The 25,522-nt window shown below is 50.2% G+C and overlaps 2 protein-coding genes across 3 annotated transcripts; one reads left to right on the top strand and one right to left on the bottom strand.

Annotated features, from left to right (window-relative positions):
* RNF115 (ring finger protein 115) lies at nt 1-11,128 on the bottom strand. Of its 2 annotated transcripts, none has more exons than XM_072114707.1 (9): nt 10,867-11,128; nt 4,492-4,550; nt 3,927-3,984; nt 3,609-3,826; nt 3,410-3,481; nt 1,144-1,216; nt 980-1,073; nt 779-894; nt 1-545 (listed from the first exon to the last, which is right to left on the bottom strand). In XM_072114707.1, exons 1-9 carry the CDS (start codon nt 10,942-10,944, stop codon nt 414-416), a joined length of 900 nt encoding a protein of 299 aa, XP_071970808.1. In that variant the 5' UTR covers nt 10,945-11,128; the 3' UTR covers nt 1-413. The 2 variants fall into 2 exon arrangements, with proteins under 2 accessions (XP_071970808.1, XP_071970809.1); XM_072114708.1 differs by having other exon boundaries at nt 3,609-3,817; nt 10,867-11,126.
* Nucleotides 11,094-22,634, top strand: POLR3C (RNA polymerase III subunit C). The gene is made up of 15 exons (XM_072114685.1): nt 11,094-11,243; nt 13,402-13,571; nt 13,806-14,061; nt 14,633-14,824; nt 15,030-15,112; nt 15,219-15,323; nt 15,442-15,534; nt 16,937-17,017; nt 17,096-17,147; nt 17,252-17,312; nt 17,398-17,548; nt 20,501-20,602; nt 20,758-20,807; nt 22,082-22,231; nt 22,369-22,634. The coding sequence occupies exons 2-15, from the start codon at nt 13,425-13,427 to the stop codon at nt 22,451-22,453; spliced, it is 1,608 nt and encodes a 535-aa protein (XP_071970786.1). The 5' UTR covers nt 11,094-11,243; nt 13,402-13,424; the 3' UTR covers nt 22,454-22,634.
* The last annotated feature ends 2,888 nt before the right edge of the window (nt 22,635-25,522 follow it).

Raw genomic sequence — 25,522 nt, 5'->3', positions numbered from 1 at the left:
TTCTTTCCGGGAATATGAACAACTTTATCTTAAATTTACAAATATTTAACGTTATAGATTTTTCTGAATTATTTCAATCTTCCCCACGACCAGCCAAAAGGAAAACTGAAATGGGGAGGAGTCCAAAGGGGGAGGGGCATATGTGCAAAAGAAAAAAAAACAAGGCCCAGGCTCCACCCCCTCAGCGCGGTATGATGTTGCGGGGTTGGGGGGAGGGGCCGTATTGTCCAGTCATAGTCCGAGCGTCCGTACACTGATCATGTGACCCGCAGGGGGAGGAGATGTACAATGTCCGTTTTTGGTTGGGATGCGGCGGGCGGGGCCCGTGCTCTGGGTGTTGGCGATGAGGTTCTCTCTCACACTATGTAGACGCTGCAGGGTGCGGGGCCCCCTGGGGGGGTTGGGGCCCCTCCTCAGAAGGTCCACCTGTCGTGCGCTTGGCTCTCGCCGCTGTAGCTGTGACTGGACGAGGCTTCGGATCCTGCCGCTTGTCGCGTCGAGTCCTCCCCGTTTAAACTTTTTCGGCAAACCGGGCAAGTATCATGCTGCGGAGAGAGAGAGAGGGCAAAGGTCACAGGACCGGAGCTTCCACACTGCTGTGCTCTGTGCAGATCCTTTGTTCAGGTTGTAATGTGCTATAAGAGCTACATGACCGAAAGAAGCCACAAAATGTTATACATGATGACTGAGCTAATAGGTGGCCCCAAAAAACTCTGGGAACCCTTGCACCTTTAAAGGGGGTGCCGCGTGGTTAAAGGGGATGTGGAGGGATAATTACCATCTCCAGCCAAGGCACAATGCAGTCTCCATGGAAGAAGTGATTGCAGGGCAGCTGCCGGACCTGCTCCGATACCGTGTAGTCATCCTTACACACGGGACACTCCAGACCCAGATCTGCCGGAGAGAATACGGGTCAGCACCAGCTGCCGAGGAGGAGAGGGAGGCACTTAACCCCCCCGGTGCCCGCTCCGCTACTCACCCACTTGCTCCTGAGTTACTGTGACTGTGGGCAGGGACGAGATCTTCTCCTTGTCGGCCGGAGGGGGGCCCGTGTTCTCCAGCTGCCCCAAAAGCTGCAGAAGAGAAGAAGAAGTGACAACCTCCGGAGCAGCGCTGACCACAGGCAGAGGAGGGGACACTTACCTGAGTGACTATAGAGTCCAGGCCGCTCTGCCCCCAGGCGTAGTCCCCAGGATTTGAGTGAAGCATCCCGCCCCTTAGAGGAAAGGCAAAGGTCATTAACTTGCTCAGCAGAGGCGCGTCATGACATGTACCAGCCACAGGAGGGCAGCAGAGACGCGTCACATTGTGTCATGTCATGTACCAGCCACAGGAGGGCAGCAGAGACGCGTCACATTGTGTCATGTCATGTACCAGCCACTGGAGGGCAGCAGAGACGCGTCACATTGTGTCATGTCATGTACCAGCCACTGGAGGGCAGCAGAGGCGCATCACATTGTGTCATGTCATGTACCAGCCACAGGAGGGCAGCAGAGACGCGTCACATTGTGTCATGTCATGTACCAGCCACTGGAGGGCAGCAGAGACGCGTCACATTGTGTCATGTCATGTACCAGCCACTGGAGGGCAGCAGAGACGCGTCACATTGTGTCATGTCATGTACCAGCCACTGGAGGGCAGCAGAGACGCGTCACATTGTGTCATGTCATGTACCAGCCACTGGAGGGCAGCAGAGACGCGTCACATTGTGTCATGTCATGTACCAGCCACTGGAGGGCAGCAGAGACGCGTCACATTGTGTCATGTCATGTACCAGCCACTGGAGGGCAGCAGAGGCGCATCACATTGTGTCATGTCATGTACCAGCCACTGGAGGGCAGCAGAGGCGCATCACATTGTGTCATGTCATGTACCAGCCACTGGAGGGCAGCAGAGGCGTGTCACATTGTGTCATGACATGTACCAGCCACAGGAGGGCAGCAGAGACGCGTCACATTGTGTCATGTCATGTACCAGCCACTGGAGGGCAGCAGAGGCGCGTCACATTGTGTCATGTCATGTATTAGCCACTGGAGAGCAGCAGAGGCGCGTCACATTGTGTCATGTCATGTACCAGCCACTGGAGGGCAGCAGAGGCGTGTCACATTGTGTCATGTCATGTATTAGCCACTGGAGGGCAGCAGAGACGCGTCACATTGTGTCATGTCATGTACCAGCCACTGGAGGGCAGCAGAGGCGCATCACATTGTGTCATGTCATGTACCAGCCACTGGAGGGCAGCAGAGACGCCGTCACATTGTGTCATAACATGTACCAGCCACAGGAGGGCAGCAGAGACGCGTCACATTGTGTCATGTCATGTACCAGCCACTGGAGGGCAGCAGAGACGCGTCACATTGTGTCATGTCATGTACCAGCCACTGGAGGGCAGCAGAGACGCGTCACATTGTGTCATGTCATGTACCAGCCACTGGAGGGCAGCAGAGGCGCATCACATTGTGTCATGTCATGTACCAGCCACTGGAGGGCAGCAGAGGCGCGTCACATTGTGTCATGTCATGTACCAGCCACAGGAGGGCAGCAGAGACGCATCACATCGTGTCATGTCATGTATTAGCCACTGGAGAGCAGCAGAGGCGCGTCACATTGTGTCATGTCATGTACCAGCCACTGGAGGGCAGCAGAGGCGCGTCACATTGTGTCATGTCATGTATTAGCCACTGGAGAGCAGCAGAGACGCGTCACATTGTGTCATGTCATGTACCAGCCACTGGAGGGCAGCAGAGGCGTGTCACATTGTGTCATGACATGTACCAGCCACTGGAGGGCAGCAGAGGCGTGTCACATTGTGTCATGACATGTACCAGCCACTGGAGGGCAGCAGAGGCGTGTCACATTGTGTCATGACATGTACCAGCCACTGGAGGGCAGCAGAGGCGTGTCACATTGTGTCATGTCATGTACCAGCCACAGGGGGGCAGCAGAGACGCGTCACATTGTGTCATGTCATGTACCAGCCACAGGAGGGCAGTAGAGGCGCGTCACATTGTGTCATGACATGTACCAGCCACAGGAGGGCAGCAGATGAAAGCAATTATACAGATAACATATTCCAGCAGGGGGCAGCACCAGATCTTATCTGTCTGTGGAGGGGAGGGGGTTATTATGTTACAGAGATGAGGATCTGTAATATAACCTGCGCCTCGCCCCGCACACCAGCTGTGAGTACCGATGCGGATGAGTGCCCCCCCGCAGGCAGATCACGATACACTCAGCCCAATGCCATCTGTCTCTATATCAGGACAACCACCCCCATCATCCACCCTGTGCACTATGATCCGATGCACTACTGCCTCATCACCAGTTTGATAAAAATTGACAATTTTGGCCTTAATATAGACCGTGTCCTGGTGCTTCCCCCATGCTTTACACTGCAGCTTTCCCTTACCATGAGAAGGGATGGGGTGACCCTGGTAAGGGGGGATTAGCGAGGACCCCGGCAAAGATCTGTTGGATAATACTGCGAAAATAATGGAAAAAAATATTAGATCTGTTCCTCGAGGGCGGGGCTTAAGCTACAGTCCCCGCCCCAGAGTAACTGTCAGGTATGGAGGGAGCAGGGAAACCTCCCGGTGCACAGAACTTACCCCTCGATGGCTGGGGAGCGGTCAGGCCGGGAGCTGACGCGGGACCTGTACCTGGTGGTGGGCTGTCTGGGGGGCCGGCGGGTCACCCTGATGTCTGATTGGCCCTGGTGGCGCCGCTCGCCCTCCCTGTTATCTTGGTCCAAGGAGCTGCTGCTCAGGAAATGCCGGAAATCCGGAAAGAACATGGTGTGGTCTAAATGGTCCCAGAGCTGAGAGAGCTAAAGGAGGTCAGTGCCTGCAGGAAGACATCCCCCCCCCCAATACACACAGCAGGGGCCCCCCGGGCCCCCAGACCCCCAAATAACCCTCAGCGCTCACCTCTGCAAAATGTGTCGTCCCATTATCGTCTATTGTGTTTCCTCCGGAGTCTAGAAAACTGAAGACAAACAAGGAAGAGGATCAGAGGCGACTCCGCCCAGAGCACAGCTCACCCCGCAAGCTGCAAACTCTGCTGAACCCCGCAGCAAGAATGACAGGTATCCGGTCCCTGCCCAGACACAGAGGAGAGCTCACAACTTGTAAGACCTTTACTGTACACACTCTACACTAGTCACATCCAAAGCTGCATGCATGCAAGACCCTCATATCTCACTGCTGCCAAGACTAATGCACTGCACGAAACTGCTTTGGGTACGACTAGAGTACAAGACGGGCCGCTTACAGGCTGTTACAGAGAGATCCTGATGTGCAGAAGTGACATCGAGGGTTAAATAACACAAAGGATCAAGGATGATGACGACCCGACTCCAGTCACATGCAAAGCTGCATCGACACAGAATCAGTTTCCACCGGGTGCTGAGCACAACGGCTGGATAAACTCTGCTCAGAAAGCCGGATACAAAGCTAATCTTGCAGACTGCGGAGGGACTAGAGCAGCACCTACCTGGAGTCTTCTGTCACTTCTTCAATAAAACCAGAGTCACATCGGGGGCAGATATACTCCTGCAAGACAAGAGGGATCACAGGGTCAGACTGCTCCAGCCACCACCAGAGCTGCGGACACTCCCCTCCAGGAGTCATACACCACACACACTGCAGCTCTGTGTGTGACTAGAGCATGACGACTTCAGCCTCAGCTGTGGCCGAAGTATGAGGATAGTGAGCGCAGCTCCAGGTGTGATTTGTGCACATAATGTGATTGATAAACGCAGCTCTAGTTGTGAATAGAGGACAGTGGTGAATGCAGTGTGTTTAGTGTACAGAGTAGGAGGATAATGAGTGCAGCTCTAGTTGTGAATTGTGGACAGCAGTGAATGCTGCTCCGGGTGTGAACAGGAAAGAGCTCAGTGCAGCTTTGAATGAAAGTACGAAAGTAGCGGCTGCTGCTCTGGGTGTGTTTGGAGTATGACATGCGGTGGAAACTGATCTAGGTGTAACTGCAGAGGAGGTGAGCAGAGAACAGGTATGCAAAGGATGATGCAATGATAAGATCATGGAGATTATCTCTAGTCACCACCAGATCTGCAGGGGAGAAAGTTTCCAGAATAATCTGGATAACCAGGGAGGGGCTCTAAATGCAGCCGGTCAGCAGTGTGGGAAAGCTGAGTGACACCACCACAGAAGATAGAGCCCACGCCCATTTTTTCAAGAACCTCTTCACAGAGAGGCACAACAGCCCCCGCCCCCCAGTCCCTGCTGCCCCCCAGTCCCTGCTGCCCCCCAGTCCCTGCTGCCCCCCAGTATACAGCAGTGAGGCCAGGGCCGGGGAGATATAACACCGGCCTCATGTCATGGAGGCAGCGAGTGCGACCACCACAGCCTCAGGGAAAGCTGGGTGAGGAGTGTCAGGAGAGGCGTCTGGGGTCTGTCACTGGCAGGAGGAGGCACCAGTCACCGGCGTATCTCCTGCCCCATTACACCAACCGCCAGAGATACCTACATGTACACGAGGTATTTATAGCCTCACACCCCCCCCCCCCCCCAGCACAGGAGTCATACCCGGGATATAGGGGAGGAGATATAGATTATACCTGTACCCGGGATATAGGGGAGGAGATATAGATTACACCTGTCCCCGGTATATAGGGGAGGAGATATAGATTACACCTATACCCGGTATATAGGGAGGAGATATAGATTATACCTGTACCCGGTATATAGGGGAGGAGATATAGATTATACCTGTACCCGGTATATAGGGGAGGAGATATAGATTACACCTGTACCCGGTATATAGGGGAGGAGATATAGATTATACCTGTACCCGGTATATAGGGGAGGAGATATAGATTATACCTGTACCCGGTATATAGGGAGGAGATATAGATTATACCTGTACCCGGTATATAGGGGAGGAGATATAGATTATACCTGTACCCGGGATATAGGGGAGGAGATATAGATTATACCTGTACCCGGTATATAGGGGAGGAGATATAGATTACACCTGTACCCGGTATATAGGGGAGGAGATATAGATTATACCTGTACCCGGTATATAGGGGAGGAGATATAGATTACACCTGTACCCGGTATATAGGGGAGGAGATATAGATTACACCTGTACCCGGTATATAGGGGAGGAGATATAGATTACACCTGTACCCGGGATATAGGGGAGGAGATATAGATTACACCTGTACCCGGTATATAGGGGAGGAGATATAGATTACACCTGTACCCGGTATATAGGGGAGGAGATATAGATTACACCTGTACCCGGTATATAGGGGAGGAGATATAGATTATACCTGTCCCCGGTATATAGGGGAGGAGATATAGATTACACCTGTCCCCGGTATATAGGGGAGGAGATATAGATTATACCTGTACCCGGGATATAGGGGAGGAGATATAGATTATACCTGTACCCGGGATATAGGGGAGGAGATATAGATTACACCTGTCCCCGGTATATAGGGGAGGAGATATAGATTACACCTGTACCCGGGATATAGGGGAGGAGATATAGATTACACCTGTACCCGGTATATAGGGGAGGAGATATAGATTACACCTGTACCCGGTATATAGGGGAGGAGATATAGATTACACCTGTCCCCGGTATATAGGGGAGGAGATATAGATTATACCTGTCCCCGGTATATAGGGGAGGAGATATAGATTATACCTGTCCCCGGTATATAGGGGAGGAGATATAGATTATACCTGTCCCCGGTATATAGGGGAGGAGATATAGATTATACCTGTCCCCGGTATATAGGGGAGGAGATATAGATTATACCTGTCCCCGGTATATAGGGGAGGAGATATAGATTATACCTGTCCCCGGTATATAGGGGAGGAGATATAGATTACACCTGTCCCCGGTATATAGGGGAGGAGATATAGATTACACCTGTACCCGGTATATAGGGGAGGAGATATAGATTATACCTGTACCCGGGATATAGGGGAGGAGATATAGATTATACCTGTACCCGGGATATAGGGGAGGAGATATAGATTATACCTGTCCCCGGTATATAGGGGAGGAGATATAGATTATACCTGTCCCCGGTATATAGGGGAGGAGATATAGATTACACCTGTACCCGGTATATAGGGGAGGAGATATAGATTACACCTGTACCCGGTGGGGGTATATAGTAGATATTGATTATACCTGTACCCGGTGGGGGTATATAGTAGATATAGATTATACCTGTACCCGGTGGGGGTATATAGTAGATATAGATTATACCTGTACCCGGTGGGGGTATATAGTAGATATAGATTATACCTGTACCCGGTGGGGGTATATAGTAGATATAGATTATACCTGTACCCGGTGGGGGTATATAGGGGAGTAGATATAGGTTATACCTGTACCCGGTGGGGTATATAGTAGATATAGATTATACCTGTACCCGGTGGGGGTATATAGGGGAGTAGATATAGGTTATACCTGTACCCGGTGGGGTATATAGTAGATATAGATTATACCTGTACCCGGTGGGGGTATATAGTAGATATAGATTATACCTGTACCCGGTGGGGTATATAGTAGATATAGATTATACCTGTACCCGGTGGGGTATATAGTAGATATAGATTATACCTGTACCCGGTGGGGTATATAGTAGATATAGATTATACCTGTACCCGGTGGGGGTATATAGTAGATATAGATTATACCTGTACCCGGTGGGGGTATATAGTAGATATAGATTATACCTGTACCCGGTGGGGGTATATAGTAGATATAGATTATACCTGTACCCGGTGGGGGTATATAGTAGATATAGATTATACCTGTACCCGGTGGGGGTATATAGTAGATATAGATTATACCTGTACCCGGTGGGGGTATATAGTAGATATAGATTATACCTGTACCCGGTGGGGGTATATAGGGGAGTAGATATAGGTTATACCTGTACCCGGTGGGGTATATAGTAGATATAGATTATACCTGTACCCGGTGGGGTATATAGTAGATATAGATTATACCTGTACCCGGTGGGGGTATATAGGGGAGTAGATATAGGTTATACCGGTACCCGGTGGGGTATATAGTAGATATAGATTATACCTGTACCCGGTGGGGGTATATAGGGGAGTAGATATAGGTTATACCTGTACCCGGTGGGGTATATAGTAGATATAGATTATACCTGTACCCGGTGGGGGTATATAGTAGATATAGATTATACCTGTACCCGGTGGGGTATATAGTAGATATAGATTATACCTGTACCCGGTGGGGTATATAGTAGATATAGATTATACCTGTACCCGGTGGGGTATATAGTAGATATAGATTATACCTGTACCCGGTGGGGGTATATAGTAGATATAGATTACACCTGTACCCGGTGGGGGTATATAGTAGATATAGATTATACCTGTACCCGGTGGGGGTATATAGTAGATATAGATTATACCTGTACCCGGTGGGGGTATATAGTAGATATAGATTATACCTGTACCCGGTGGGGGTATATAGGGGAGTAGATATAGGTTATACCTGTACCCGGTGGGGTATATAGTAGATATAGATTATACCTGTACCCGGTGGGGTATATAGTAGATATAGATTATACCTGTACCCGGTGGGGGTATATAGTAGATATAGATTATACCTGTACCCGGTGGGGGTATATAGTAGATATAGATTATACCTGTACCCGGTGGGGGTATATAGGGGAGTAGATATAGGTTATACCTGTACCCGGTGGGGTATATAGTAGATATAGATTATACCTGTACCCGGTGGGGGTATATAGTAGATATAGATTATACCTGTAGCTGGGGGGGTATATAGTAGATATAGATTATACCTGTACCCGGTGGGGTATATAGTAGATATAGATTATACCTGTACCCGGTGGGGTATATAGTAGATATAGGTTATACCTGTACCCGGTGGGGTATATAGTAGATATAGATTATACCTGTACCCGGTGGGGGTATATAGTAGATATAGGTTATACCTGTACCCGGTGGGGTATATAGTAGATATAGATTATACCTGTACCCGGTGGGGGTATATAGTAGATATAGATTATACCTGTACCTGGGGGAAGGGGATCACCTAAAGACTAAACACTCGGGCTGTCAGAGGATTTCTGCGGTAATGTGTATGATGGGGGTGGGTGGAGGACCCCTGGACACCACTACCACTGAGGGGACCCATCACAGCGCCCTCATGACTTCTGTACCACCTGCTCCTTTCAGCGTTAAAGGGATAGTGCCCCCACCCATCACATGCCATGCACACCCGGGGATTATCCTCACCCACTCCTGATCAGCTTTTACTTTCTGATTCCCATTGCTTACACGGTAACCCCCTTCTACCCCCTGCAGTACCGCCCCTGGCCACCAGAAATCCCCATAGACATCAATGTAACAGCGCCCCCCCCCAAGCCTGATACTGAAAGTATGTCTGATCTTCACAGCCGTCACTATGGTACCAGAACAGAACCGCTCCCTGGGATCTGCTGGGCACCTGCCCGAGGGGGGGTCACGCGCCAGGGGCTCTCCAGCCTGTACTGCAGGGGGAATAACCCAGCTTTCCCAGGTTCCAGCAGAACATATCTGCATCACATACCAGGGCCAGGCAATGAGAAAGTGAAAGTGCCAGCTCCTCCCCGGTGACACAGCAAATCTACTGTCCTCTGTTATCAGCATGTGCTCATCAGGAGCCCAGGAAAGCTGGGTGACAATCCTTCCATAATGCTACTTGTCCTCACCCAGCTTTTCCCTGACCCCTGCAACATACAGCAAGTCCTGTATGACTCACCAGGGAAAGTTGGGTGATGGTGGTGCTTTTACTGGCGGCCATATAGGTTGTCACCCATCTTTCCCAGACTGTCTTACACCATTGCCATTCGGGAGATCATCACCCAGCTAAATACCAACTCTTGTGGAAGCCATCATCACCCAGCTTACATCCTTTGCCTTCCCCCTCCATGCGTCAGATCTCCGCTTGCTGCCAGTGAAAGAGGAGAACAGTTGCCACCATTCAGATCTGTACAGCGCTGGTTAACACACAGCTGAGGGTTTGTTTTAATGTATCCGGCATGGACAAAGTTCCCTGTTCTAATAAAACAAACAATCCAGAAGAAATCCCTGAGCTGCTGTGAGGGGGCGGCCTAGATCAGACACACTGCGCCGAACCTTCAGCTCTGAGCAGCAGTCACTCAGCTTGAGATTTCCAGTGACAGGAAGCAGAGATCCTACAAATGTGAGTAGAGTAACAGTGACATCTCTGCCTCATCCCCTTCATTGTGTACTGAACCGGGGGAGACCACTCAGTCTCCAAGGAAAGCTGGGGATCACACAGAAGGGGCCCCAGCCCCCACATACACCGCAGCAGGACACCCCGGGGGCCCCAGCCCCCACATACACCGCAGCAGGACACCCCGGGGGCCCCAGCCCCCACATACACCGCAGGACACCCCCATGGGCCCAGCCCCCACATAATCCGCAGGACACCCCAGGGGCCCCAGCCCCCACATAATCCGCAGGACACCCCAGGGGCCCAGCCCCCACATACACCGCAAGACACCCTCAGGCCCATAATCAGGTGCTGTTATTGATGTGGCCCTAAGGGGCCCCCTATATGTCAGGTATTGCTAGTCCCAGCACCTGTATACTGTAGGATCCCATAGGGGCCACATATAGGGGACATCTTGGGGGCCCCAGTATGTGAATTCTGCACCTCGGGGGCCACAGCTGCTGTGACAGTAGTGATTCCATCCCTGGGGCCACATCCTGGTCTCTCAGGGGCCACAGCTGATGACAGTAGGGCTGTGCCATGTTAGGGCCCCACGGCTGCCCCGCCCTCCGCCATGTTAGGGCCCCGGGTACTCACCGGCAGTTTGGGGCTGACCTCCCCCTTGCAGTGGTGGCAGAAGAAGCGATGCTGAGACACCGCCGCCGCCTCCGCCATTTTCCTCTTTCCTCCTCCGCCCGCTCCGGCCGCTGCTGCTCCCCTCGTCACGTCAGTCCTCCCAGCAGCAGCGAGAGAGCGGGGAGAGCGCCGCCCCCTGCACAGCCGCTCTATCCCCCCGGCGACCACTGAGAGGCGCCCACTCACTACAGTCCTCCACAACCACAGTGAAGATCACAGAGCGTCGGAGTCACATGGCCGCGCTACCTTAGGATGCTCAACAAACTTTATTAACAACCTAAGTTGACGCACAAACTCACATGTCTGCTATACTGGGGATCAGCGCTTGGTGATTGGAGGTAAGAGGCTGCTGGCAGCGTCATCAGTGTTGTGGAACTACAACTCCCAGCATATAGTGCTAATATGGGACTACTGGGGTGTCCTCAGAGCGTGGCTCCTGTACTACAAGTCCCAACATGCTCTGCAACTGTAGCCATTTAGTGCTGTGGAACTACACGTTCCAGAATATTGATCCTTTGTGGTACTACAACTCCCAGCGTGTCCTCGGAGCGCGGCTCCCGTGGTACCACAACTCCCAGCCTGTCCTCGGAGCGCGGCTCCCGTGGTACCACAACTCCCAGCGTGTCCTCGGAGCGTGGCTCCCGTGGTACCACAACTCCCAGCGTGTCCTCGGAGCGCGGCTCCCGTGGTACCACAACTCCCAGCGTGTCCTCGGAGCGCGGCTCCCGTGGTACCACAACTCCCAGCGTGTCCTCGGAGCGTGGCTCCCGTGGTACCACAACTCCCAGCGTGTCCTCGGAGCGCGGCTCCCGTGGTACCACAACTCCCAGCGTGTCCTCGGAGCGCGGCTCCCGTGGTACCACAACTCCCAGCGTGTCCTCGGAGCGCGGCTCCCGTGGTACCACAACTCCCAGCGTGTCCTCGGAGCGCGGCTCCCGTGGTACCACAACTCCCAGCGTGTCCTCGGAGCGCGGCTCCCGTGGTACCACAACTCCCAGCGTGTCCTCGGAGCGCGGCTCCCGTGGTACCACAACTCCCAGCGTGTCCTCGGAGCGCGGCTCCCGTGGTACCACAACTCCCAGCGTGTCCTCGGAGCGCGGCTCCCGTGGTACCACAACTCCCAGCGTGTCCTCGGAGCGCGGCTCCCGTGGTACCACAACTCCCAGCGTGTCCTCGGAGCGCGGCTCCCGTGGTACCACAACTCCCAGCGTGTCCTCGGAGCGCGGCTCCCGTGGTACCACAACTCCCAGCGTGTCCTCGGAGCGCGGCTCCCGTGGTACCACAACTCCCAGCGTGTCCTCGGAGCGCGGCTCCCGTGGTACCACAACTCCCAGCCTGTCCTCGGAGCGCGGCTCCCGTGGTACCACAACTCCCAGCCTGTCCTCGGAGCGCGGCTCCCGTGGTACCACAACTCCCAGCCTGTCCTCGGAGCGCGGCTCCCGTGGTACCACAACTCCCAGCCTGTCCTCGGAGCGCGGCTCCCGTGGTACCACAACTCCCAGCCTGTCCTCGGAGCGCGGCTCCCGTGGTACCACAACTCCCAGCCTGTCCTCGGAGCGCGGCTCCCGTGGTACCACAACTCCCAGCCTGTCCTCGGAGCGCGGCTCCCGTGGTACCACAACTCCCAGCGTGTCCTCGGAGCGCGGCTCCCGTGGTACCACAACTCCCAGCCTGTCCTCGGAGCTCGGCTCCTGTACTACAAGTCCCAACATGCTCTGCAACTGCAGCCATTTATTGCTGTGGAACTACACATTCCAGAATATTGATCCTTTGTGGTACCACAACTCCCAGCGTGTCCTCGGAGCGCGGCTCCCGTGGTACCACAACTCCCAGCGTGTCCTCGGAGCGCGGCTCCCGTGGTACCACAACTCCCAGCCTGTCCTCGGAGCGCGGCTCCCGTGGTACCACAACTCCCAGCCTGTCCTCGGAGCGCGGCTCCCGTGGTACCACAACTCCCAGCCTGTCCTCGGAGCGCGGCTCCCGTGGTACCACAACTCCCAGCCTGTCCTCGGAGCGCGGCTCCCGTGGTACCACAACTCCCAGCCTGTCCTCGGAGCGCGGCTCCCGTGGTACCACAACTCCCAGCCTGTCCTCGGAGCGCGGCTCCCGTGGTACCACAACTCCCAGCCTGTCCTCGGAGCGCGGCTCCCGTGGTACCACAACTCCCAGCGTGTCCTCGGAGCGCGGCTCCCGTGGTACCACAACTCCCAGCCTGTCCTCGGAGCGCGGCTCCTGTACTACAAGTCCCAACATGCTCTGCAACTGCAGCCATTTATTGCTGTGGAACTACACATTCCAGAATATTGATCCTTTGTGGTACTACAACTCCCAGCGTGTCCTTGGAGCGCGGCTCCCGTGGTACTACAACTCCCAGCATGTCCTCGGAGCGCGGCTCCCGTGGTACCACAGCTCCCAGCGTGTCCTCGGAGCGCGGCTCCTCCTATATTATACCTGTACTACACCTCCCAGCATCTCGTGTGTCTCTTCTCTCTGCAGCGCGGGCCCAGGGAGCGGCAGACATGACGGCGATGGAGGCGCAGCTCAGCTCTCTGCTGTTACGTGAACATTACGGTGAGATTGTGGAGCGCGTGGGAACCTTCCTGATCCGGACGGGTGCGCAGCCACTTAGGGTCATCGTCACTGAGACCGCCACCTCCACCGATCAGGTGAGACTCCTCTACCGCATTGCCGAATCCTATTCTGCCTGGAGGATTGTTACATCTAATGATGCAGGTTTCCTGCACTGATACATTGTAACAAACTATCAAGACAGGACAGTGATTTGTACAGTTATGGACTGTCTAGACCACATTGTAACAAACCGCCAGCTGTGACAAGGTGCTGGAGGTCCTTTAGGGATTGTCTACTGCCTCTCACCTTTGACCTCTGCCCTGTTACAGGTGAAGAAGGCGCTGTGTGTGCTCCTGCAGCACGGCCTGGTGACCTATCAGATGCATAAGCGTGGCTTTGTGGAATACGTGGCCCAGAGCGAGCGCTGCCTCCGCATCCTGCGCTTCCCTCGCTACATCTACACCGCCAAGACCCTGTACGGGGACACCGGGGAGCTCATCGTGGAGGAACTGCTGCTCAACGGGAAGATGACCCTCACCCATAGCGTCAAGAAGGTCGCCGACCGCCTGACCGAGACCATGGAGGGTGACGATCCCCTTTACTATCACACTGCTGAGGCTTTGTTACACTGAGCTCTCATCCTATGACTATAGGAGCTGCTACTGCGTCGAGTGTTATTCAGCGTCATACTGTTCACTGCTGAGGTTCTGTTACAGTTGCTGAGCACTGAGCATTTGTAATTGGGATGGATCCCTCAACCTCCATATATAAATCCTGCTACTGTAACAGATCTGCAGCTGTACGTAGGCTGAGCACTTATCCTTTATATGAGTTTCAACTGTAACAAAGCGGTAATTAGGATATGTAACAGCTGCAGAATTTATATTCATAGGCTGAACACCTGTCCCATAGACAGCTGAGGCTTTGTTACAGTTGCAGTTGAATGTGAGGGTTGAAACCGTAACAAAGCTTCAGCTACAAGTCTGATGAGAGCGCAGTCTCTGGATTAATATGCTGCTACTGTAACAGAGCCTCAGCTGTAATGAGAATTTGTCACAGTTGTATGATTTATATTCATAGGCTGACTACTCTTCCTACTTGCAGCTGAGGTTTTGTTACAATTGCCCCATCCTGACAATGCTTTATCTTCCTACAGATGGGAAGAGCGTGGAGTACAGCGAGGTGCTGGCGACCTTCACTCAGCTGGCGGACACTCACTTTGTACATAGGTGTCCGGGCATCAACAATACTGGGGAGACGTCTAGCACAGAGGGGCGCCCGCCCCCGGCCCCCACACTCTCCACCAATGAGAAGGAGATGTTCACCGTGCCCAAAGTCACTCTGATTGGTAAGGAGATTGTGTCCAATATTGGTTTCTGTGCTTGAGAAAAGTGGTGTGGTACCCACAGATCCTTCAACATGCGGTGCGCAGTGTGGGTGCATTGTGGCCCACCCTCTATCTCGGGGAGGGTGCAGTGTGGCCCACCCTCTATCTTGGGGAGGGTGCATTGTGGCCCCCAGATCAATCTCTGAGGTCTTCCCGTTTCTTGCAGGGAGGGGGAAGCGGCGCCGTTCCTCTGATGATGATGAGGGGGCGACACAGAGCAAAAAGCCAAGAAAAGATGCAGGAGCAGAGGTGAGTCCTGGCCAGTTGGGGGGGGGGGTGCAGTCTGGAGCCTTCAGCTGCACACTGTCGGCCATCTTGTCTCGGGTCATGTGACCATGTTCCCCTCCTCCACTAGAGCGGCCAGGACGACGCCATCTACTGGCAGATAAACATGGTGCGCTTCCACCAGCACTTCAGGGACCAGGCCATCATCAGCGCCGTGTCCAACAAGATGGACCAGGTAGGAGGCAGCCAGCAGGGGGCGCTCAGTCTGCACCCGCTCTGGGGCCGCGGGGCGTGGTGTGAGCCTCCGCTCTGGGGCCGCGGGGCGTGATACGAGTCTCCTCTCTGTATTCCAGACCAGCAGTGAGATTGTCCGCACCATGCTGAGGATGAGCGAGATCACCACTTCCTCCGGCGCCGCCTACACACAGCCCCTCTCCTCCAATGAGGTACCAGCATAGTGTGACTGACAGGTTGAATCACTGTGTGTCCTCACACTGCTGTTCTCTGTGCACTCAACTGTTGACTGTGTTAAGCATTGATCCAGGAGAGATGTGTCATCTAAACTAGATGTCTGTTCTTATAAGAAGCAGGATTTAAAAACTGTTCTATTTATTCTGAAGCCAACTACAGGGGAAGAGATGTAAAATTGCAGAGAGCACAGAGCACAGCAGTGTAAGGACACGACCCCAGTACAATCCTGGAATATAAATCCATATATCACAGCCCTGCTGCTACTAACAACAAACATAGTGATATGATGACACATCTCTCCAGGGACAATACATAACACTGGCTGCAGACAGCACAGAGCACAGCAGTGTGAGGTCTGATTACACATGTCTCCAGGGACAATACATAACACTGGCTGCACAGAGCACAGCAGTGTGAGGTCTGATTACACATCTCTCCAGGGACAATACATAACACTGGCTGCAGAGAGCACAGAGCACAGCAGTGTGAGGTCTGATTACACACCTCTCCAGGGACAATACATAACACTGGCTGCAGAGAGCACAGAGCACAGCAGTGTGAGGTCTGATTACACATCTCTCCAGGGACAATACATAACACTGGCTGCAGAGAGCACAGAGCACAGCAGTGTGAGGTCTGATTACACATCTCTCCAGGGACAATACATAACACTGGCTGCAGAGAGCACAGCAGTGTGAGGTCTGATTACACATCTCTCCAGGGACAGTACATAACACTGGCTGCAGACAGCACAGAGCACAGCAGTGTGAGGTCTGATTACACATCTCTCCAGGGACAATACATAACACTGGCTGCAGAGAGCACAGAGCACAGCAGTGTGAGGTCTGATTACACACCTCTCCAGGGACAATACATAACAATGGCTGCAGAGAGCACAGAGCACAGCAGTGTGAGGTCTGATTACACATCTCTCCAGGGACAATTCATAACACTGGCTGCAGAGAGCACAGAGCACAGCAGTGTGAGGTCTGATTACACATGTCTCCAGGGACAATACATAACACTGGCTGCAGAGAGCACAGAGCACAGCAGTGTGAGGTCTGATTACACATGTCTCCAGGGACAATACATAACACTGGCTGCGGAGAGCACAGAGCACAGCAGTGTGAGGTCTGATTACACATATCTCCAGGGACAATACATAACACTGGCTGCAGAGAGCACAGAGCACAGCAGTGTGAGGTCTGATTACACATCTCTCCAGGGATAATACATAACACTGGCTGCAGACAGCACAGAGCACAGCAGTGTGAGGTCTGATTACACATTGTTCCCTTTAAGCAGCCATCAGGTTTATGGTAGAGCATGTGATATAGACTTTGCCTTTAAGAGCCTGATCCTATTCTGTGTTTGCAGATTTTCCGAGCTTTACCTGCAGGATACAACATTTCCAAGCAGGTGCTGGACCAGTACCTGACACTGCTGGCGGATGACCCGGTAATAGCTCCGCCCTCTCCGCCTACGCACAGCTCAGAGACCGCCCCTTTTATAACTCTGATCTCTTGTTGGTTGTAGTTGGAGTTTGTGGGGCGCTCGGGGGACAGCGGCGGCGGGATGTTTGTCATCAGTATCCTTTACCTGCCTCCTATTATTCCGCAGATTTAGAGGGTTTTTAATATTTTTAGATGTTTATTGTTACAATATTGTATTGTTGTGCCTTAACCCCATGAGATCTGCACAAAGCTGTGGCCTCCCTGGCCACCTCCAACCTGGAGTCCATAGTGCAGGAGAGGTGAGGAGCCAGGAGGGGGCGCCACATAGTCATCTATGCTTAACTACGCATTTTAAAATAATAATTTTTTTTTTTTCATCTTCAGGTTTGGCTCCCGCTGTGCCCGGATCTTCAGACTCCTCCTACGTAAGAGACACCTGGAGCAGAAGCAGGTGGAGGACTTCGCCATGATCCCAGCAAAGGAGGCGAAAGACATGTTATACCGCATGTTATCTGCCAACCTGGTCACCCTGCAGGTCAATAACATAGGGGGGCAGTATTATAGTAGTTATATTCTTGTACATAGGGGGCAGTATTATAGTAGCTATATACTTGTACATAGGGGGCAGTATTATAGTAGTTATATTCCTGTACATAGGGGGCAGTATTATAGTAGTTATATTCTTGTACATAGGGGGCAGTATTATAGTAGTTATATTCTTGTACATAGGGGTCAGTATTATAGTAGTTATATTCTTGTACATAGGGGACAGTATTATAGTAGTTATATTCTTGTACATAGGGGACAGTATTATAGTAGTTATATTCTTGTACATAGGGGGCAGTATTATAGTAGTTATATTCTTGTACATAGGGGACAGTATTATAGTAGTTATATTCTTGTACATAGGGGGCAGTATTATAGTAGTTATATTCTTGTACATAGAGGGTAGTATTATAGTAGTTATATTCCTGTACATAGGGGGCAGTATTATAGTAGTTATATTCTTGTACATAGGGGGCAGTATTATAGTAGTTATATTCTTGTACATAGGGGGCAGTATTATAGTAGTTATATTCTTGTACATAGGGGGCAGTATTATAGTAGTTATATTCTTGTACATAGGGGGCAGTATTATAGTAGTTATATTCTTGTACATAGGGGGCAGTATTATAGTAGTTATATTCCTGTACATAGGGGGCAGTATTATAGTAGTTATAGTCTTGTACATAGGGGGCAGTATTATAGTAGTTATATTCTTGTACATAGGGGGCAGTATTATAGTAGTTATATTCTTGTACATAGGGGGCAGTATTATAGTAGTTATATTCTTGTACATAGAGGGTAGTATTATAGTAGTTATATTCCTGTACATAGGGGGCAGTATTATAGTAGTTATATTCTTGTACATAGGGGGCAGTATTATAGTAGTTATATTCTTGTACATAGGGGGCAGTATTATAGTAGTTATATTCTTGTACATAGGGGGCAGTATTATAGTAGTTATATTCTTGTACATAGGGGGCAGTATTATAGTAGTTATATTCTTGTACATAGGGGGCAGTATTATAGTAGTTATATTCCTGTACATAGGGGGCAGTATTATAGTAGTTATAGTCTTGTACATAGGGGGCAGTATTATAGTAGTTATAGTCTTGTACATAGGGGGCAGTATTATAGTAGTTATATTCTTGTACATAGGGGGCAGTATTATAGTAGTTATATTCTTGTACATAAGGGGCAGTATTATAGTAGTTATATTCTTGTACATAGGGGGCAGTATTATAGTAGTTATATTCTTGTACATAGGGGGCAGTATTATAGTAGTTATATTCTTGTACATAGGGGGCAGTATTATACTAGTTATATTCCTGTACATAGGGGGCAGTATTATAGTAGTTATATTCCTGTACATAGGGGGCAGTATTATAGCAGTTATATTCTTGTACATAGGGGGCAGTATTATAGTAGTTATATTCCTGTACATAAGGGGCAGTATTATAGTAGTTATATTCCTGTACATAGGGGGCAGTATTATAGCAGTTATATTCTTGTACATAGGGGGCAGTATTATAGTAGTTATATTCCTGTACATAGGGGGCAGTATTATAGTAGTTATATTCTTGTACATAGGGGGCAGTATTATAGTAGTTATATTCTTGTACATAGGGGCAGTATTATAGTAGTTATTTCCCTGTACATAGGGAGCAGTATTATAGTAGTTATATTCTTGTACATAGGGGGCAGTGTTATAGTAGTTATATTCTTGTACATAGGGGCAGTGTTATAGTAGTTATATTCTTGTACATAGGGAGCAGTATTATAGTAGTTATTTCCCTGTACATAGGGAGCAGTATTATAGTAGTTATATTCTAGTACATAGGGGGCAGTATTCTAGTAGTTATATTCCTGTACATAGGGGGCAGTATTATAGTAGTTATATTCTTGTACATAGGGAGCAGTATTATAGTAGTTATTTCCCTGTACATAGGGAGCAGTATTATAGTAGTTATATTCTTGTACATAGAGGGCAATATTATAGTAGTTATATTCTTGTACATAGGGGGCAGTATTATAGTAGGTATATTCTTGTATATAGGGGCAGTATTATAGTAGTTATATTCTTGTACATAGGGAGCAGTATTATAGTAGTTATATTCTTGTATATAGGGGCAGTATTATAGTAGTTATATTCTTGTACATAGGGGGCAGTATTATAGTAGTTATATTCCTGTACATAGGGGGCAGTATTATAGTAGTTATATTCTTGTACATAGGGGGCAGTATTATAGTAGTTATATTCTTGTACATAGGGGGCAGTATTATAGTAGTTATATTCTTGTACATAGGGGGCAGTATTATAGTAGTTATATTCTTGTACATATGGGAAGTATTATAGTAGTTATATTCTTGTACATAGGGGGCAGTATTATAGTAGTTATATTCTTGTACATAGGGGGCAGTATTATAGTAGTTATATTCTTGTACATAGGGGGCAGTATTATAGTAGTTATATTCTTGTACATAGGGGCAGTATTATAGTAGTTATATTCTTGTACATAGGGGGCAGTATTATAGTAGTTATATTCCTGTACATAGGGGGCAGTATTATAGTAGTTATATTCTTGTACATAGAGGGCAGTATTATAGTAGTTATATTCTTGTACATAGGGGGCAGTATTATAGTAGTTATATTCTTGTACATAGAGGGCAGTATTATAGTAGTTATATTCTTGTATATAGGGGCAGTATTATAGTAGTTATATTCTTGTACATAGGGGGCAGTATTATAGTAGTTATATTCTTGTACATAGAGGGCAGTATTATAGTAGTTATATTCTTGTACATAGGCGGCAGTATTATAGTAGTTATAATCTTGTACATAGGGGGCAGTATTATAGTAGTTATATTCTTGTACATAGGCGGCAGTATTTGATGTTTCTTATCTGTTTTCACTCATCTTAGACTTCTTCTCTTTCTTATACAGGAGATTCCCAAGACTCCGGATCACGCTCCATCTAGAACCATTTACCTGTATGCGGTAAATTCCCTCCCGGCTGCCCGGATGTTACTACAGAGATGTTACAAGGTACTTGTGCTGCTACCATAGATGTACTAGTTGCATCTCTGACACAGGGTGCAGGACTATGTCCTATGTCCACATGCCCCATAGCGCCACCAGCAGGTGAAGTAGAGAAGCTGCTTGTGATTCCCTCAGTATTATTTCTTCCTTCCTCCCCTCAGACTGTGGCAAATCTCATTGAGAGACGACAATTCGAGACCAAGGAAAACAAGTAAGAATGTCTGTCCAGAATGGCGCCTCCCCTCCTCCCTGTAGTATAAGGGCGTCCCCCCCCCCTCCTCCCTGTAGTATAAGGGCGTCCCCCCCCCCCCCCTCCTCCCTGTAGTATAAGGGCGTCCCTCCCCCCCCTCCTCCTCCCTGTAGTATAAGGGCGTCCCCCCCCCCCTCCTCCTCCCTGTAGTATAAGGGCGTCCCCCCCCTCCTCCTCCTCCCTGTAGTATAAGGGCGTCCCCCCCCCCTCCTCCTCCCTGTAGTATAAGGGCGTCCCCCCCCTCCTCCTCCTCCCTGTAGTATAAGGGCGTCCCCCTCCTCCTCCTCCCTGTAGTATAAGGGCGTCCCCCCCCTCCTCCTCCTCCCTGTAGTATAAGGGCGTCCCCCTCCTCCTCCTCCCTGTAGTATAAGGGCGTCCCCCCCCCTCCTCCTCCTCCCTGTAGTATAAGGGCGTCCCCCCCTCCTCCTCCCTGTAGTATAAGGGCGTCCCCCCCCTCCTCCTCCTCCCTGTAGTATAAGGGCGTCCCCCCCCCCCCTCCTCCCTGTAGTATAAGGGCGTCCCCCCCCCCCTCCTCCCTGTAGTATAAGGGCGCCCCCCCCTCCTCCTCCCTGTAGTATAAGGGCGCCCCCCCCTCCTCCTCCCTGTAGTATAAGGGCGTCCCCCCCCCCCCTCCTCCTCCCTGTAGTATAAGGGCGCCCCCCCCCTCCTCCTCCTCCCTGTAGTATAAGGGCGTCCCCCCCCCTCCTCCTCCTCCCTGTAGTATAAGGGCGTCCCCCTCCTCCTCCTCCCTGTAGTATAAGGGCGTCCCCCCCCCTCCTCCTCCTCCCTGTAGTATAAGGGCGTCCCCCCCCCCTCCTCCTCCTCCCTGTAGTATAAGGGCGTCCCCCCCCCCTCCTCCCTGTAGTATAAGGGCGTCCCCCCCCCTCCTCCTCCCTGTAGTATAAGGGCGTCCCCCCACCTCCTCCTTCCTGTAGTATAATGGTACGCCCCCCCCCCCTCCTCCTTCCTGTAGTATAATGGTACGCCCCCCCCCCCTCCTCCTTCCTGTAGTATAATGGTACGCCCCCCCCCCTCCTCCTCCCTGTAGTATAATGGTGCGCCTCCCCTCCTCCCTGTAGTATAATGGTGCGCCTCCCCTCCTCCCTGTAGTATAATGGTGCGCCTCCCCTCCTCCCTGTAGTATAATGGTGCGCCTCCCCTCCTCCCTGTAGTATAATGGTGCACCTCCCGCTGGTGATGTAACGTCCCTTCCTCCCTCTACCTGTGCTGTGCAGGAGGCTGCTGGAGAAGTCTCAGAGGATTGAGGCCATCATCGCCTCCATGCAGGCCACGGGGGCCGAGGAGTCTCAGCTGCAGGAGATCGAAGAGATGATCACCGCCCCGGAGCGACAGCAGCTGGAGAACCTGAAACGCAACGTCAACAAGTGAGTGGAGCGATGACATCATCACTGGGATATCATCACTAATCTGAATGGCCGATTATAACCTAGCGTCATGGGGGATAGGGATCAGTATATAAAGGATGAGATTTGACCTTTGACTTTTCCTCCTTGACCCGCAGACTAGACGCCAGCGAGATCCAAGTGGATGAAACCATCTTCATTCTGGAGTCTTATGTCAATAGCACAAGAGCCAAGAGCTCCTGATACAAGGACTACCACCCCCATCCTCCTTCTTGTATATACCATGAGCGCCCCCATGTGCAGGAGACCAGTCATCACTCAATGTTTACTGTATGGTTCATCCAGAGTATTGACCATCACATGGAAGGAATAATCCTGGGTGTCATTGCACTCCACAACCACCGGGGGCGCTGGAGCGGAGCCTCCTATTCCTGAGCACTTCTCCTTTAAAAGGAAGAAATTCTGAATAAATATATTTGAGTTTGATTCTTGTGTCTGTCTCTGCCTATGATTGTGGTTCGGCAGGTTCTGAGGTTTTCATGGTTCAGTGTATCTAATCCCACCATGTGTGTTACTGTCTGCTGAGCTGCGTATCTAATCCTATCCTGTGTGTTACTGTCTGCTGAGCTGTGTACCTAATCCTCTCCTGTGTGATACGGTCTGCTGAGCTGTGTATCTCATCCCACCATGTGTGTTACTGTCTGCTGAGCTGTGTATCTAATCCTCTCCTGTGTGATACTGTCTGCTGAGCTGTGTATCTAATCCTCTCCTGTGTGATACTGACTGCTGAGCTGTGTATCTAATCCTCTCCTGTGTGATACTGCCTGCTGAGCTGTGTATCTAATCCTCTCCTGTGTGATACTGTCTGCTGAGCTGTGTATCTAATCCTATCCTGTGTGATACTGACTGCTGAGCTGTGTATCTAATCCTATCCTGTGTGATACTGCTGAGCTGTGTATCTAATCCCATCCTGTGTGATACTGTCTGCTGAGCTGTGTATCTTATCCTATCCTGTGTGATACTGACTGCTGAGCTGTGTATCTAATCCTATCCTGTGTGATACTGACTGCTGAGCTGTGTATCTAATCCTATCCTGTGTGATACTGCCTGCTGAGCTGTGTATCTAATCCTCTCCTGTGTGATACTGACTGCTGAGCTGTGTATCTAATCCTATCCTGTGTGATACTGTCTGCTGAGCTGTGTATCTAATCCTATCCTGTGTGATACTGTCTGCTGAGCTGTGTATCTAATCCTATCCTGTGTGATACTGACTGCTGAGCTGTGTATCTAATCCTCTCCTGTGTGATACTGTCTGCTGAGCTGTGTATCTAATCCTCTCCTGTGTGATACTGACTGCTGAGCTGTGTATCTAATCCTATCCTGTGTGATACTGACTGCTGAGCTGTGTATCTAATCCTCTCCTGTGTGATACTGCTGAGCTGTGTATCTAATCCTGTCCTGTGTGATACTGACTGCTGAGCTGTGTATCTAATCCTCTCCTGTGTGATAGTGCCTGCTGAGCTGTGTATCTAATCCTCTCCTGTGTGATAGTGCCTGCTGAGCTGTGTATCTAATCCTCTCCTGTGTGATACTGTCTGCTGAGCTGTGTATCTAATCCTCTCCTGTGTGATACTGTCTGCTGAGCTGTGTATCTAATCCTATCCTGTGATACAGTCTGCTGAGCTGTGTATCTAATCCTATCCTGTGTGATACTGTCTGCTGAGCTGTGTATCTAATCCTATCCTGTGTGATACAGTCTGCTGAGCTGTGTATCTAATCCTCTCCTGTGTGATACTGACTGCTGAGCTGTGTATCTAATCCTCTCCTGTGTGATACTGCCTGCTGAGCTGTGTATCTAATCCTCTCCTGTGTGATACTGTCTGCTGAGATGTGTATCTAATCCTGTCCTGTGTGATGCTGTCTGCTGAGCTGTGTATCTAATCCTATCCTGTGTGATGCTGTCTGCTGAGATGTGTATCTAATCCTGTCCTGTGTGATGCTGTCTGCTGAGCTGTGTATCTAGAGCTCTGTATCTAATCCTATCCTGTGTAATACTGTCTGCTGAGCTGTGTATCTAATCCTATCCTGTGTGATACAGCCTGCTGAGGTGTGTATCTAATCCCATCCTGTGTGATACTGTCTGCTGAGCTGTGTATCTAATCCCATCCTGTGTGATACTCTGCCCAGCTGTGTATCTAATCCCATCCTGTGTGATACTGTCTGCTGAGCTGTGTATCTAATCCCATCCTGTGTGATACTCTGCCCAGCTGTGTATCTAATCCCATCCTGTGTGATACTCTGCCGAGCTGTATATCTAATCATATCCTGTGTGATGTTGTCTGCCGAGCTGTGTATCTAATCCTATCCTGTGTGATGCTGTCTGCTGAGCTGTGTATCTAAGAGCTCTGTATCTAATCCTATCCTGTGTAATACTGTCTGCCGAGCTGTGTATCTAATCCTATCCTGTGTGATACAGCCTGCTGAGCTGTGTCTCTAATCCCATCATGTGTGATACTGTCTGCTGAGCTCTGTATCTAATCCTATCCTGTGTGATACTGTCTCCTCACCATTGAGAAGAATGTTGTAGGACAGCAAAGCAGATCTTAAAGGCGCACTCCAGTTCTTATCTCACTCCGTGTCCCGCCACCTCTTGGTTTCATGAAGCTGTGACCGCGTTGCAGTCTGTTGTCTTCCTCCTCGGATCTATGACCTTGTCCATCAGTCATTGGTCGGTGTGTAGTTCAATCCCTTACAAGTGAAAGAGGTTGAGATGCAATTCCAAACACGACCACAATATAGTATATGGCGCTGTTCTTGGTGGAAAGTGAATAGTGTGCATGAATATCTGATTACAGGGGATATGGGGGTGCTGGGTGTCACCTGCCCATATTATATTAAAGGGGTTTTGTCATAACTGTTATGGAGGAAGTTTGGGAGACTTGCAGTCCCCAGTTTTGGGTATCGCATGGGGCATCTCTTCTGATATGAGCCAATAAAGTTAGTGACACGTCCCCTTTAATGATCCATTATAAGGATTTGTCCCTGCTGTCCATAACCACCAATCACAACTCAGCTTCCATCCTATAACTGCTAAAAATGAAATTAAAGCTGTGCTGTGATTGGTTACTATGGCCCATATATACCATCTATAATAAATCTCCTTCCTCTGGGACTACTTCCTGTGTTTCAACAAACTTTATTTAAAATGACAAATAAAATAGTTATAAAAAAAAAATATATATATGTAAAAAAAGAACAATTGTTTTATGCTAAAAAAAGGTCTGCTGATAGCAGTGGTGCCAGAATTTCACC

Source organism: Engystomops pustulosus, chromosome 7 (genome assembly GCF_040894005.1).
Source record: "Engystomops pustulosus chromosome 7, aEngPut4.maternal, whole genome shotgun sequence".
In the NCBI taxonomy this organism is placed as follows: domain Eukaryota; kingdom Metazoa; phylum Chordata; class Amphibia; order Anura; family Leptodactylidae; genus Engystomops; species Engystomops pustulosus.
The sequence above is the reverse complement of the archived record's forward strand: the minus strand, read 5'-3'. Positions and strand labels throughout refer to the sequence as shown.